The 13,552-nt window shown below is 43.2% G+C and overlaps 1 protein-coding gene across 3 annotated transcripts in view; it reads right to left on the reverse strand.

The window, feature by feature from the left end:
• The window catches only part of TMCO3 (transmembrane and coiled-coil domains 3), a 65,139-nt gene that overhangs the window by 40,556 nt on the left and 11,031 nt on the right, over positions 1-13,552 (reverse strand). For all 3 annotated transcript variants that reach the window (XR_007773753.1, XM_050948544.1, XM_050948557.1), the window contains exon 3: positions 1,643-1,822. Coding sequence is in view for 2 of the 3 variants with exons in the window: in XM_050948544.1 (XP_050804501.1) it covers positions 1,643-1,822 (180 nt within the window). In the remaining variant the exon portion in view is untranslated. The remainder of the gene's footprint in view (positions 1-1,642; positions 1,823-13,552) is intronic.

Here is a 13,552-nt window from a genome sequence, read left to right on the forward strand (position 1 = left end):
TAAGAATGGCCATAATTGGTCAGACCACAGGTCCATCTAGCCCATTATCCTGTCTTCCAGCAGTGGCCAATGCCAGATGCTCCAGAGGGAATGAACAGAACAGGTAATCAAGTGATTCATCCCCTGTTGCCCATTCCCTTCTGGCAAACAGAGGCTAGGGATACCATCCCTATTGTGTTATCCTAGTTGGTTATATTTTTGATGAAAACTTATGTTTAGATTACTGAGTCTCTGTTAATAGTGCTCTTTTCCTTACAAAAGTCTGGTTTGTAGCTCAGGTTTGGTATAGTTATGTTTTGGTTTAAGAAAAGTTACAAGAAAATACTGAATGCTTCTTGCTAAACTGAAGTGGGGACCTGAGAAGGCCTCAGACTGGTACTTTATTCCTTCTCTCCCACTAACAGGAGCACTGGGAGGAAAAGAGAAAAGAAATCATTGGAGAAAAAGGAGCCATTCAACCTCTTGCCAATAAGCAGGAAGGGAAGCATGAAAGCGGTCTGCAGACAAACCTGGGCTCCTTCCACACAGCCTGACTCCATTAGGCTGTACCACTACTAGCAGGGGTAACAGAACACAGTGCTATCGCCAACTATTCCCTGGTGCTCCTGCTAACCATGACCCCCATCTACAAGGATGGGCCAGCCTAGAGTAGAGAAAAACATAACAACTAGTTGCTTCCCAGCAGGGGGCCACTGCAAAAGGAGCCTAGAGAGGCCCTGGTTCCCTCCTAAAGGGCAACTTCCAGTCCCCCATAACACAACTCATGAACTGCACAGACCTTGCGCCAGGAACTGCGAGCCAACAAAAGCCTTTCCCATCAGAACTTCCAAGAGTAGAAGCCAAGGCCAAAGAGCTGTGATCTTATGTTCAGATAACAGGACTGACTGGAGAGGCTGATGGAAGGCATAGAGAAATGGATGTGTTCTCTCCTCCAACGCGCGCGCGCACACACACACACACACACACACACACGGTTAACCTGGGATTGTGTCTTTCCCCTAGTCTCCCACATGCACAGAGCCATTGCAAGGAGTCCAAGAGACTGAAAGCAGATGAAGTCCAAGTGGAAAAAAGCCACTGTAAATGCAACAGAGGTGTTTCATGCCCTTACCTTGCACACTATTCCTTTTTTCGGACTGTGAAACCTAATTTCAAGGGTACTCTTTCTCCCATTATATTCTCAACAAAAATAGAGAGAGAAAAAAAAATCAGAAATAAAAAAATAGAGGCTAATTTTAACAGGGTGAGCCTGTATTTTGAGAGCCTAGAGACCCCAAATAACATGGGGCTAGAGGACCCTGAACAGTTATGTCAAAATCATGACGTGCAAGTTTGTTCCACAACATAATAGTTAAAAGTGGCAATCATATCTAAGAGACAAAAAATACTAGTGATAAGGGAGATGGCTGAGTGTACCTGCTTCCTGGAAAGCAGTCATAATAGCGCTAAATAAGCAATTTCTTCTGTGGGAATCGGGATAGGAAAGATACGCAATAAGGTCAAATATTTTAAAGTTGTCACTAAATTATTACCACTATTTATTACATCTGACATAAAAGTAGCATCAATGCAATGCTTTGTTAGATCTAAAAATGAAAGTATATGAATTAAAAAGCAGAATGATTTCTACAATGTCACCTACTGATTTGTTGTCATCAAAGGCATGTTCTTCTATTTCCTCTTCCAGCCTATCGGCTGCTTTCCTAACATCTTCAAGAATTTCATCTAGCATAGACAGGCTTTTATTTTGATGCTGCATTTTCTTAAGGGCTTCAACCTGATGTTTTTCTGCTGCTAAAAGTTCAACATACTCTGTTTCCTCCTGTTGGATTTTACAGCAAATAAGAATGAAGTTTTTATTTGATCTTTGAACAGGACAACATTCCACCTTATTAATATTTATTTATACTATTTTTGAAACAAACCATTTTACAAGAATTAGAACTTCATAGCAAATTTTATTAAAATAATTCCACTGAGACTTTACAATAGTTTTTCTGCCTTTTATTTGTTACTTCAACAGACTCATCCACCAGTTCTTACAGGTGGGTTCCTCTGTTCTTTTATAACATTTAAAAGCAGTTGGAAATCTGAGGACCAGAGGGGACACCCAAAGAAACTCTAGAAGATATATTAATTCCAATGCCAAGTACAATTGAAAAAATACACTTTAGCAAGGAAGTTAAAGCATAGTGACCTAAAAAGTATGACTTCACTAACTATTACCAAGCAAACAAATATAATGGAAAATATTCTTAAAGTTTTATAAACCTCTATATAAAGTCAGGAAATTGTTAAAAAAAGACCACAAACAGAAAAGACATCAACATGTCAAGAGAGCTCAGAAAAAGGAAGATGAGATTTATAAGCATGCTTTCAAACAACAGAAATTAGCAGGTAAGAAAACATTTCTCTCTTTCAAAGATGCATCCGCTAACCATTACAGATGGGATGTAGCTAATGAGAAAAAGCATTTACACTGAGAAAAAGCATTCTAAATAGAGAACAAGATGAAATAAAAAAGGAAGCCTACGTTTGGTTTGGCTGTGACCTAGAGATCCCTTTGCTAAATAAAGTATCAGACACCAACCAGAGAGCCAATTTGTAGCACTTGGAAAAAGTAGAGCTCAACAATCAAGTAGCTGTCTTGCATAAATGGCTGAAGTTCCTGCTCACTCTGTATAAAAAGACACTGCTGCATTATGTGCCCTGATGTCAGAAGGCAATTAAATGCCGGATTTCTTGTGCACCTTTCAAATTCAATGTCTTATGGATTTAGTCTGAAGTCTTTGGGTCCCTGCACTTCAGATGTAAGGAAGAACAAAGTGCTGACATCTTGTGATTCAGTACATTACAAATATACTGTTATGGCTTCACAATCAAATTTTAGCTGTTTCTCCTCCTCTGGAATTTCAGGTGCAGAAAGGATAGCAGAACAATGGAAGGTGCAATATTATCTATTGACAGTGCACTAGCACAAATAGACTCCTGGTCAAGATTATAACTACTAAGCTTGGCTACACTTGCAGATGTAGAGCGCTGTGAGTTAAACTAGGCTTCGAAGACCACAGCAGGGAAAGCGCTGCTGTGTGTTTACACCGTCAGCTGCAAGAGCACTGGCATGGCCACATTAGCAGCTCTTGCAATGCCACAAAAAGCAGTGCATTGTGGCAGCTATCCCCACGTGCAAGTGGCTAAGCGTGCATTTCAAATTGGGGAGAGGGTGGAGCGTGACAGGAAGTGTGTTGTGTGTATGTGAGAGGAAGACACAGTGTGTTTTGGGGGGCTGAGCGCATGTCAGCATACTGTCTCGTAAGTTCAGACAGCAGCAGACCCCTCTCTTCCCTCCGCCTCTCTCTCTCTCACACACACACTCACAACAGCAGCATTCCACATTAATGGTTGCTTTGTTCGGGAGCAGATAAGCATGCCAGTTGTCAGAAACTGAGCTTTGAAAGGGGATATCCCCAAATCCGCATGCCTGCAGTCGAGTTCAAAACAATAACCAGAGTGGCCGCTTGACTTCAGGGGATTATGGGACGTTTCCGGAGGCCAATCGCAGCACAATAATGCAACACCTCATCCACACTGACACCCGGGCATTTCAGCCAGGGTGCAGCAAGCTTTATGCTTCTTGTGCTGGTGGATTACCAGGAGCGCTTCAGCTACAGAGTCCAAGCGCTCTAAGTGCCTTGCCAGTGTGGACACCTCAGGAGTTAGGGCGCCCGGGGCTGATTTAATACGCTCTAACTTGCAAGTGTAGCCAAGCCCTAAGATTGCAACCCTTAATAGAGAAGTACTAAGTAGTTATTGAAGCAAGAGATTTAAAGGATGCTCTGTCAACAGGGTGGAGTGATTTCAATCAAGGCCATTTAAATCATGATTTAAACTGGAAAGCCTTGATTTAAATAATTGATTTTAATCAACTTTTCTATTTGTACTTGTTATTTTCTAAAGAAAGGTGCGTTTCTCATTGGCCGATATAACCATTAAAACATCTTAATTTACAACTAGAGTCTTTGTACCAAATCTAGTGCATCTTTTTGCTACCTAGGAGGGCACATTATATTAACACAAATATATGTTTTATTTAAGTAAATGTATAGCTTAATATTTTCATATTCTTATTAACCTTATATTTTAGTATGTTAGAAAACGGTGAATGATATATTGCTTTTTAACTAATTAACTTTTTCCTCATGCTGTGTGTCAAGGTGCATTAGGATGGTAACTGGAATTTAATTAAAAACATAACAGTATATCCAATTTATTTTTATTAAACAAAATAACTTTAAATGTTTTGGATAAATCTCTTATCACAACATGCATCACATTTACAACTAAATGATTTATTAAACCAGGAGGATTAGCCATAGCCAGTGAATTAATAAATATTTCAAGTCAGCCTTGAGAAAAATTTCAAATATGTCTAAGTGAAAATGACTGAAGCTTAAGTTCCTACTCACCTAAGTCTATTCAAAATGAGAGTCTCCTAAATTACTTAGGCTGACCTATTGTGCCAGATTTATAAAGCTTGACTTCAAAAGCTAGATGTTTTGCCCCTGATTCTTCATATAGAAAAGTAGCCTTTAACGCAATGTTTTTGATAAAGGCTCATGGATTCAGCATATTTATTTTTAAATAAATGTTTTAAGAAATATTAATAATACAGAATATGTTAGGGCCTAAACTTAAGTTCTCTTTTCAAAAATAAATCCGTTTAAAATGAAATCTGAATTTGTTATTTAAATAAAATAAAAAAATCAAATTTAAATTTTACAAAAATCTGAATTTTTCCAAAAGAATTGTTGATTTTTAATCCGCCCTCTTGGTCAGAGCACAAAACCGAGTTTCTTTGAGATAGGGAAGAGAATGAAGGTAGTACAAGAAAACATTTTTAAGAAACTGAGATGCAGTAATTTAGTGAGAGCTTTTATTTGGATCCAAAACGCTAGTGACAGCCACTATCTGGACCTTAATGGATCTAACACCAAGACCAAGCATAAAAAATTGTATTGCATGTAGCATGAGACATGAGCAGTTCTTTCTTCTATAGATTACATGTCTTCTGCATCAAGGGGAAAACAAAGCTCATCCCATTTAGCGACAAATCATGAATAGCTTCCTTGATGTTAATGTTGTGACAACAATCTGTTCAGAGCAACCCTGTGATGTCAGATTATCCCATTAAAACTCTTTCCAGTCAAAGACTTCAGGTTGTGATGAAAACCCTGGCCTTGGTGTACAGATTTGTTTATTAACATGTTTAGAATTGCCAGAACTCACAGTCTCACTGGCATGATGAAAATTACCCTTTGCCAGATAAATCTTTGACACTGTTCCTAGAGTAAGTGGAGTGGGGGGGGGGAGGAAATTAACAGCAAATATGGACAGGCCCAACTTCAATAGCTTTAGCTCTTCTGTCTAGTCCCCTGGTAAAGAATATTTGCACTTTCCTATTTTTCTGAAAGACTGTATGCTTCCCAACCCTTTATAGATCTCGGCTAGAAAGCACCGCTTGAAGGGTAAAAACCTCTCCCAGCAATTCTGGATCTGATGCACAGACACTCTCCTTGGACGGTGAGAGGAATATAGGATGCCTTTAACATCCAGGCAGTTTTTCCTTACAAGAGGAGCAATTCATGCCAGCTCCTCCACTAGGTCAGGACAAACTGGAGACAAAACAAGTTAGAGATCAATTGTGGTAAACTGAATAAGGCTATAAACTGAAAACAGAGATTAGCTACATCTGAACCAGGGGTTGGCAACCAGTGGCACAGGAGTCGATTGTCCCAGCTGCCACCCCCACTCAGCCCACTGCTGGCCTGGGTGAATGGAACCCCAGACCGGCAGCGGGCTTAGCGGGGCCGGTGGCCGGAACCCAAGACCGGCAGCGGGTGGAGCGGGGCCGGCGGCCGGAACCCCAGACCGGCAGCGGGCGGAGCGGGGCCGGCGGCTGGAACCCCAGACCGGCAGCGGGCGGAGCGGTTCAGCCCGCTGGCAGTCTGGGGTACCCCTATCCACCTCCCCAGGATCCCACCCTCCCATCCAAGCCCCGCTGCTCCCTGTCCCCTGACTGCTCTGACCCCTATCCACACTCCCCGACCACAGAAGGCCCCCCGGGACTCCCATGCCTATCCAAAACCACCCCTGTTTCCCGTCCCCTTATCATGCCGCTCAGAGCATCAGGATTGGCAGCTGTAAGTAGTACGCCCGAAGTAGCACATTCCTATGGGGAGCAATTTAATACACTACACCCAGATCTGCACAGGCTGCTGATGGTCTGGAGTTCTCAAAATATGTTCTCGCACCCCTTATCAAAAATTACACTACAATTAGCTTAGAACTTGAGAACTTAGAAATTTTGTATATTACAGTAATAGTTAAAAAATGTATAATGTTAATAAATACATTGTTTCATCAAACCTAAGTAATTGTACTTATGTGCCTGTGCTTAATTTGTGTTTTCGATGATTTACCTTCTAAAAAAATCTTGCATGTCTCGCAACCCCAGAAAGGGCATCTCGCACCTCCAGGGGGTGCGTGCACTCCCGGTTAAAAACCACTGCACTAAACTGATAAGATCTGCATTTTAATTTAATTTTAAATGAAGCTTCTTAAACATTTTAAAAACCTTGTTTACTTTACATACAACAATAGTTTAGTTATATAATACAGACTTATAGAGAGAGACCTTCTAAAAACGTTAAAATGTATTACTGGCATGTGAAACTTTCAATTAAAGTGAATAAATGAAGACTTGGCACACCACTTCTGAAAGGTTGCCGACCCCTGATCTGAACAGTAGCACAAAAGATCTCTGATCACCTGAAAGACAGTTAGCTGCAACTGCCTCTTCATCTGATGGAGGCAAAACTTCTGTAATATTTATCCAGGGAGGCCATTTACTATTCCACCCATGCCACAGGTCTGCAAATGCCCCAATCCTGCAATGGAGCAGAGGGTGCCATCTGGCAAGGAATAGCAGGTGGGTTCATGAAAAGAAAATGTTGCTTCAAAGCTGCTGCTTTGAACAGACCTAGTCAAAAGCATATGACAGTACACACACTGCACTGTGCCTCACATTGGATGAAATTAGACACCAGAACACAAAATGGCAGAATCTGTACTAGTATTATCTGCACTTGAAAAATTTACAGACACGTACTAGCCAGAGGACTGAACACCTAGAGATATGCAAAATGAGGATGAGGCCTTTTTCTGCAGTTCTGCATATTAGGAGAGCAGCAGCCATGAGTCAAGAATCAGAAAGTCACATCCTCACATTCCTTTTAAATTATATCAAAACAATATAATATTGGGCTGTTAAGAAGGTGCCCCTCCTAATAGTACCAACCATCACCAGATAAGCAAGAACAACAAGGAGTCCTTGTGGCACCTTAGAGACTAACAAATGTATTTGGGCATAAGGTTTCGTGGGCTAAAATATTCTCAACAGTTGATCAGAAGGGAGGAAAAAAACACTTTTGTAGTGCTAATGAGTTCAGTGTAATCAAGGTGGCCCATACCAAACAGTTGACAAGGAGATGTGAATATCAGCAGGGGGAAAATTGTTGAGAATAGCCCACTTCCACCTTAATTGAATTGGCTTGTTAACATTGACCCCCCACACACACACACACTTGGTAAGGCAACTCCCACCTTTTCATATACTGAGTATTTATACCTCTCTACTGTATTTCCCACTTCATGCATCTGATGAAGTGGGTTTTAGCCCACAAAAGCTTATGCCCAAATAAATTTGTTAGTCTCTAAGGTGCCACAAAGACTTCTCATTGTTTTTGTTAATACAGACTTACACGGCTACCACTCTGAAACCTGTCACCAGATAAGCAAGGAATCTCTTAAGATGTTTAAAGAAAACTTTGTCTGATAGCATTCTAATCAGGCAAGGAATCACTTATCTACAGTTGTGGGTGTGAAATCTCTAATTCTTTATTGTTTTGCTTTTACGGTCCCCACTTCTCTATTGTTTATCTGTCTGTTTTCTGTCTGGTTCTTTGATTGTTTCTTTCTGTTGTATAATTAATTTTACAAGATTTAAATAAACTGAAGTGGTGGTGGGGGTATTATTGGGTAAAGAATTATTTTGCAATATGTTAGGATTGGTCAAAGAATTATTTTGTAATATCTTAGTAAAATGATTTGTTAAGGTATAGCTAAGCAGGACTCAAGTTTCCCTATATAAACTGAGGTCCAAGATGACGACCAGGTGGGAAGGAAAAAGAAAGGAAAAGGGAGAAGAAGAAGAAGGAAAGACTTGAAAGAAGAACTCACCCCCCAAGAGACCGCCTAAAATCAGAGCTGCTAAGAATCCTCTGCACAACCATGATGTGCAGCAACCAGAACCCAGATGAGAACGACCTTGCCTGGCCAACAGGGAAAGTGTGCCTGCATGGCCAGGAATGGTGAGTATAGCTTTGTATGCTTAGTATGTGTATTTTGCTTGGTAATTGTTAATAAATAGACGGTAAGGATATTACTATGTCAGGCTCTTTCAACGGTAAAAAGATCCTGCAAACCCACAGAAGAGTATGCCCAGAGCCCTAAAAACTGGGTAAGGGTGGAAGTGCCTAAATCAACCAGGTAACACCTTGTGCCTTAGGAACTGGGTAAAGATGAGTGCCCTTGAGTGTGTGGGTACCAAGAATGAGACCAAACAGCAAGATTTAAGGACAACCCCCTGCTGAGAACCCACCCCTGCTATTAGGAAAGAGGAGAGTGGTGGAATTACTATCAGGATACGTCCCGGGACCCTGCTTGGCAGCTGTGTTTTCTGTACTAGCATCTGGCTAGTAGGGGTCTGGTAAATCTGAAGTTACTGAAAGATAAATGGAGCTTTTGGTCACCTCCATCCTCTAAAGCTTCTCTGCTGCAAGAAGAAGTAAAAGGCAGAAGAATGGAAGAAATAAGAGACCTCCAGTATTGTACCCTCTCCCATCCTTCTTTTCTGGCTCTCCTTTGTGAATAACTGAAGCATCTTTTTCATGTAATAACAATATGAAACTGACATGACACTCGAGCTAGAAGCTATATGCCTCAGCCTGTTAAGGAGTCAAAGGTGAAGACAGTAGGCCACAGACACCCAGAATTTTGGCTTTTGCACCTAACATCCCATTGGGAAAGTGAAAAAAGGGCTTCCTGTGAATACATCAATATTAACTAAGGAATTAACACATTTAATACAAATAAACTAGAACAAAACTGGAAGAATGTGCAAACAAGTACTCTTAAACCTACCTCATGTAAACTTCCCTCTCTTATCAACCACCATTTTCCAGTGTCATCTCTCATTATTATGCTTTATATAAGATTGTTAAATCACCATGCTAATGTTTTACAAATATTAAAAAAAGGGAGGGTTTAAAATAATCTACTTGTCGCGAGTAAGAAGATTGACATGACACACAAGGGGAACACCCTCCACTTCAGCAGAATTGAAGCTCTCTTTATTTTTTAAAACATTTCTAGATCTTATAGTTCCAAAGAATCTTCAAAATGTGACTAAAATGTAATCCAATGCAGTGATTTATTCCCAAGTCTGCAGAGAGATCTCTCCAGTACCTCTTTTGCTACTAGTACCTTTGCAAAGCAGCAGAAGAGTGAAATGTGTAAGATTCTGATTAGCTTCACAGCTGCTGTTTAGAACTAGATCCATAGGGAAAACCAATGTGTGGTTTGCTGATAGTTCTAAATAACTTTAAAAAATCTTTTAGAGTCAGATGAAAGATGTCATTTCAACTGAGCTTTATGTTTTTAGGGGGGGGTTATTACAAAACTGGGGACAATTTCTAAATAAAAAGTCATTTTGAATCAAAAATAAAAAAAAGTTTCATTTTTAAAAAGTCAAAGAAACATTTTGATTTTCTCAATTCATTTCTTTTTTAAACTAGAACAATTCACAAAATGGTTTGGTTGATGTGAATCTGCATTTTTTCCATTTAAAGTTTTGTACAGCAGTGAAATTGTCAAAAATCATGTTAATTTCATAATGATTGCCACAGCTTCAGAAAGCTATATGCTGCAGAGGCCAACTCCTGCACTCCCATGAAGCAGTGGCATGAAGGCATGCGGTGGGGCTTGGTTGGAGAACACTGTGTTCAAGGTACTGTCTGCCAAACTTTCCACACCCCTCATTCCCCATGTTCAGAGCACAGACTGCTTCATGAGTGTCTCAGCTTGCATCCTACCCTCTGTTCACATCACTCCTTGCACCTCTTTCTTGGATACCTCAGTCTCTTGCATCATCTATGCCAGTGGTCCTCAAACTTTTTGGGCTCAGGGTCTATTTATAAATATTTATGGCCTGTTGCGATCCATTAAATAGTCTGGGGATAGAGGCCCTGGTGCAGAGCTATAACTAGGCATGTTAGCACCTGGGGCAAGCAAGCATATTTGCACCCCCTACTAGAGGCGACGTGGGGGGTGGGGGGAGTACACAGGTTCATGTGCCCACCCTGCCCCCAGGTTTTTTGTTTTGCCCCCCACCCCAACTCAGTCATGCTAGGTGGGCTGCTAAGGTGAGTCAGAGGCTGGAGGCTGTGATGCAGGCAAATCAGCTTAGATTAAAAGCAATAGGCAGTTCACCTGTCTGTGAACCTCAGAGGAACATCAAGAGGCATTATACCATGCAAAGCAACCCACTTGTAAAATCTTGTAAAATTTGATCTTTTAATTTTGGCAATATCCTGTTGCTTATTTGCTATTAAGCATACACTATAGCAAATAACCCTAGATCAGAAGAAATACTAATGTTATTGTATCCACTTGTCTATGAACCTATTAGTTGCTAATGTTATTGTATCCACTTGTTAGAATAGAACAAAGGAAGATATTGCCACAGTGTGTTTACATGGCACATGCCTCATTAATTACATTTATGCTAGTTTTACCTGTGATTGCTGTTGTGTATACTTAATTAATCCTGGAACAATAATGTGTGTTAGTGATTAGTTGTGGATTCATTTGGTGCTTAAAAACTGCATGAAAACTAAATGTTTTTGGCTATCACATTATTCCCATTTATCTATAGCCATTTGTCTAAAGTTGCTCAGCAAGGAGGAACAGTGACTTCAAAGCATGGGTGTTGTGTGCTCAACAGAGGGAAATCTAGGGACACATGCTGTGCTATAAACACTTGGTAGGCTATTTTCAACTATAAATACTGGATGCTGGGATGATCCTGCCATCTCTGATCTTTCTGGATGCTGTCAGGTAGCTTTCTAGATATAAAGCCTGGTCTACACTACGCGTTTATATCGAATTTAGCAGCGTTAAACCGATTTAACCCTGCACCCATCCACACAACGAAGCCCTTTATATCGACATAAAGGACTCTTAAAACCGATTTCTGTACTCCTCCTCGACGAGGGGAGTAGTGCTGAAATCGGTATTGCCATGTCGGATTAGGGTTAGCGTGGCCGCAATTCAATGGTATTGGCCTCCGGGAGGTATCCCACGGTGCACCATTGTGACTGCTCTGGAAAGCGATCTGAACTCAGATGCACTGGCCAAGTAGACCGAAAAAGCCCCGCAAACTTTTGAATTGCATTTCCTGTTTGCCCAGCGTGGAGTGCTGATCAGCATGGGTGGCCATGCAGTCCCAAATCCAAAAAGAGCTCCAGCATGCACCATACGGGAATTACTGGATCTGATCGCTGTATGGGGAGACAAATCTGTTCTATCAGAGCTCCGTTACAGAAGACAAAATGCCAAAGCATTGGAAAAAATCTCCAGGCTATGACAGACAGAGGCCACAGCAGGGACTCAACACAGTGCTGCGTGACAAGTGTAACGGAAAGCCAAAGAATCAAATGGACGCTCATGGAAGGAAGGAGGGGGGACTGAGGACTCGAGCTATCCCACAGTTCCTGCAGTCTCCGAAAAGCATTTGCATTCTTGGCTGAGCTCCCAGTGCCTGAAGGGTCAAAAATTGTCGCCAATTGTCGCCAGTTGTTCAGGGAATGTGTCATCAATTTACCCGCCCCACTCAAAGAAAAGGGAAAAAAATCGTTTCTCGCCTCTTTTCAATGTCACCGTATGTCTACTGGTAGACAGGGTGCTGCAGCGCTATACAGCAGCATCCTCTCCCTTCCCCTCCCTGGTGGCAGACTATGGCCATTCTTGTGTTCTTATGGGGTTGAAGTGCCACTCACTCAAATTTGGCCTACCCAGGCTCCCATCATCATGACAGCTGGGCCAAAGCGGAGTGGGGCTGTGACCCCAGAGGTTGCAATGCCTGGAGCAGAGAGGGGAGCCCAGCCAGCCCTATGGGACAGGAGTCGTTCTGAAATATTCTGGTGTAAATGTGTGCGGCCAGGGCTTGACCCTCTCTGGGGCGGAGGGGAACCACGCCAGCCCACTCCACTCCGGTTGGTCCGGGAAACTAGCCCGGCGGTCTTTCCAGTGCTTGTCCGTCTGGCGGGCAAGAGGCTCAGGCCCTCCGGCAGGGCTGCGGTATCAGCTGCGAGGCACCGGGCCCTACACCAAGGCAGACAGCAAACACAGAGTCAGTAAGCTCAGGCCTGGGTCAGGACAGAGTAGTACTAGCAATAGATTAAGGTCCAGCCCTAGGTCAGGGCGGGTAACAAACGCTGAGTCAGTAAGCTCAGGCCTTTCGTCAGGGCTGAGCAACCGTAACAGTTTTTCGGCCTCCTCAGGCCAGGGAGAGGGGGAGTCTGCCACCCCGAAGTGGGGTGGCAGTGGGGGATGCAGGCCCTCCCACTCTACTGCGTCCCAGCCCGGGGCCCTAACAGCGGCTGTCACTCCGCTGGTCAGACAGTGGGGATCCTGACCGCAACACACTGACATAGGCTCGGGCAACTCTGCAGCCTGACTGGGGTCAGCTGTGCCCGGGCTGCTTCCGTACTCCCCCTCGGGACCTACCTGAGTCCTAGCGTCGGCCTCTGAAGGGTCCACGAGCATAGGCTCATCGCGACCAGGGCTGGGAGGTAGGTCCGGGAATTCCTCAGGGTAGTCGGGCCAGGGTAGCATCGGCGGCTCCTCTGGGTAGCGGGCGCGGGGAAGCTCTGGCCAGTCCGGGCGGCTCCCCTGGGTCGCCGGAGTCTCCCAGCCTCAAGCTCCCTGAGGTACATCTGACCTCTCCAGCTGTTGGGGCCTGACTGAGCTCTGAGGGCCGGCCTTTATAGTTCCAGGTAGCCACCCGACCCTTTGAGGGACGGGCTCAGAGCTCTGTAGCTCCGCCCACTCTGGCCTCCAGCGGGGCTTGACCCTCTCCAGAGAGGAGGGGAGCCACGCCGGCCAGCTACATCTGGTGACCCAACTTTGGGTCCTGACCTATGGGCTGAAAAACTCTTGACCTGTGCCTCATTTTTTGCCTCCAGGTCCCCAGCACTTACACCCTCTGCAAGGATCTCCTAGTCACATAAGCCATGACCCCCCTCACAGTCTTCCCCTCTTCTCCACCTTCCACAACAACTCACTTCCATTTCCTTCCCGCCTATCTTGTAAACATCGGAACATTTCTGATTATATTTTCTACAATAATGGGTGGAGAGGGGGCAAGGAAAAC

The sequence above is a fragment of the Gopherus flavomarginatus genome, chromosome 1 (genome assembly GCF_025201925.1).
Source record: "Gopherus flavomarginatus isolate rGopFla2 chromosome 1, rGopFla2.mat.asm, whole genome shotgun sequence".
In the NCBI taxonomy this organism is placed as follows: domain Eukaryota; kingdom Metazoa; phylum Chordata; order Testudines; family Testudinidae; genus Gopherus; species Gopherus flavomarginatus.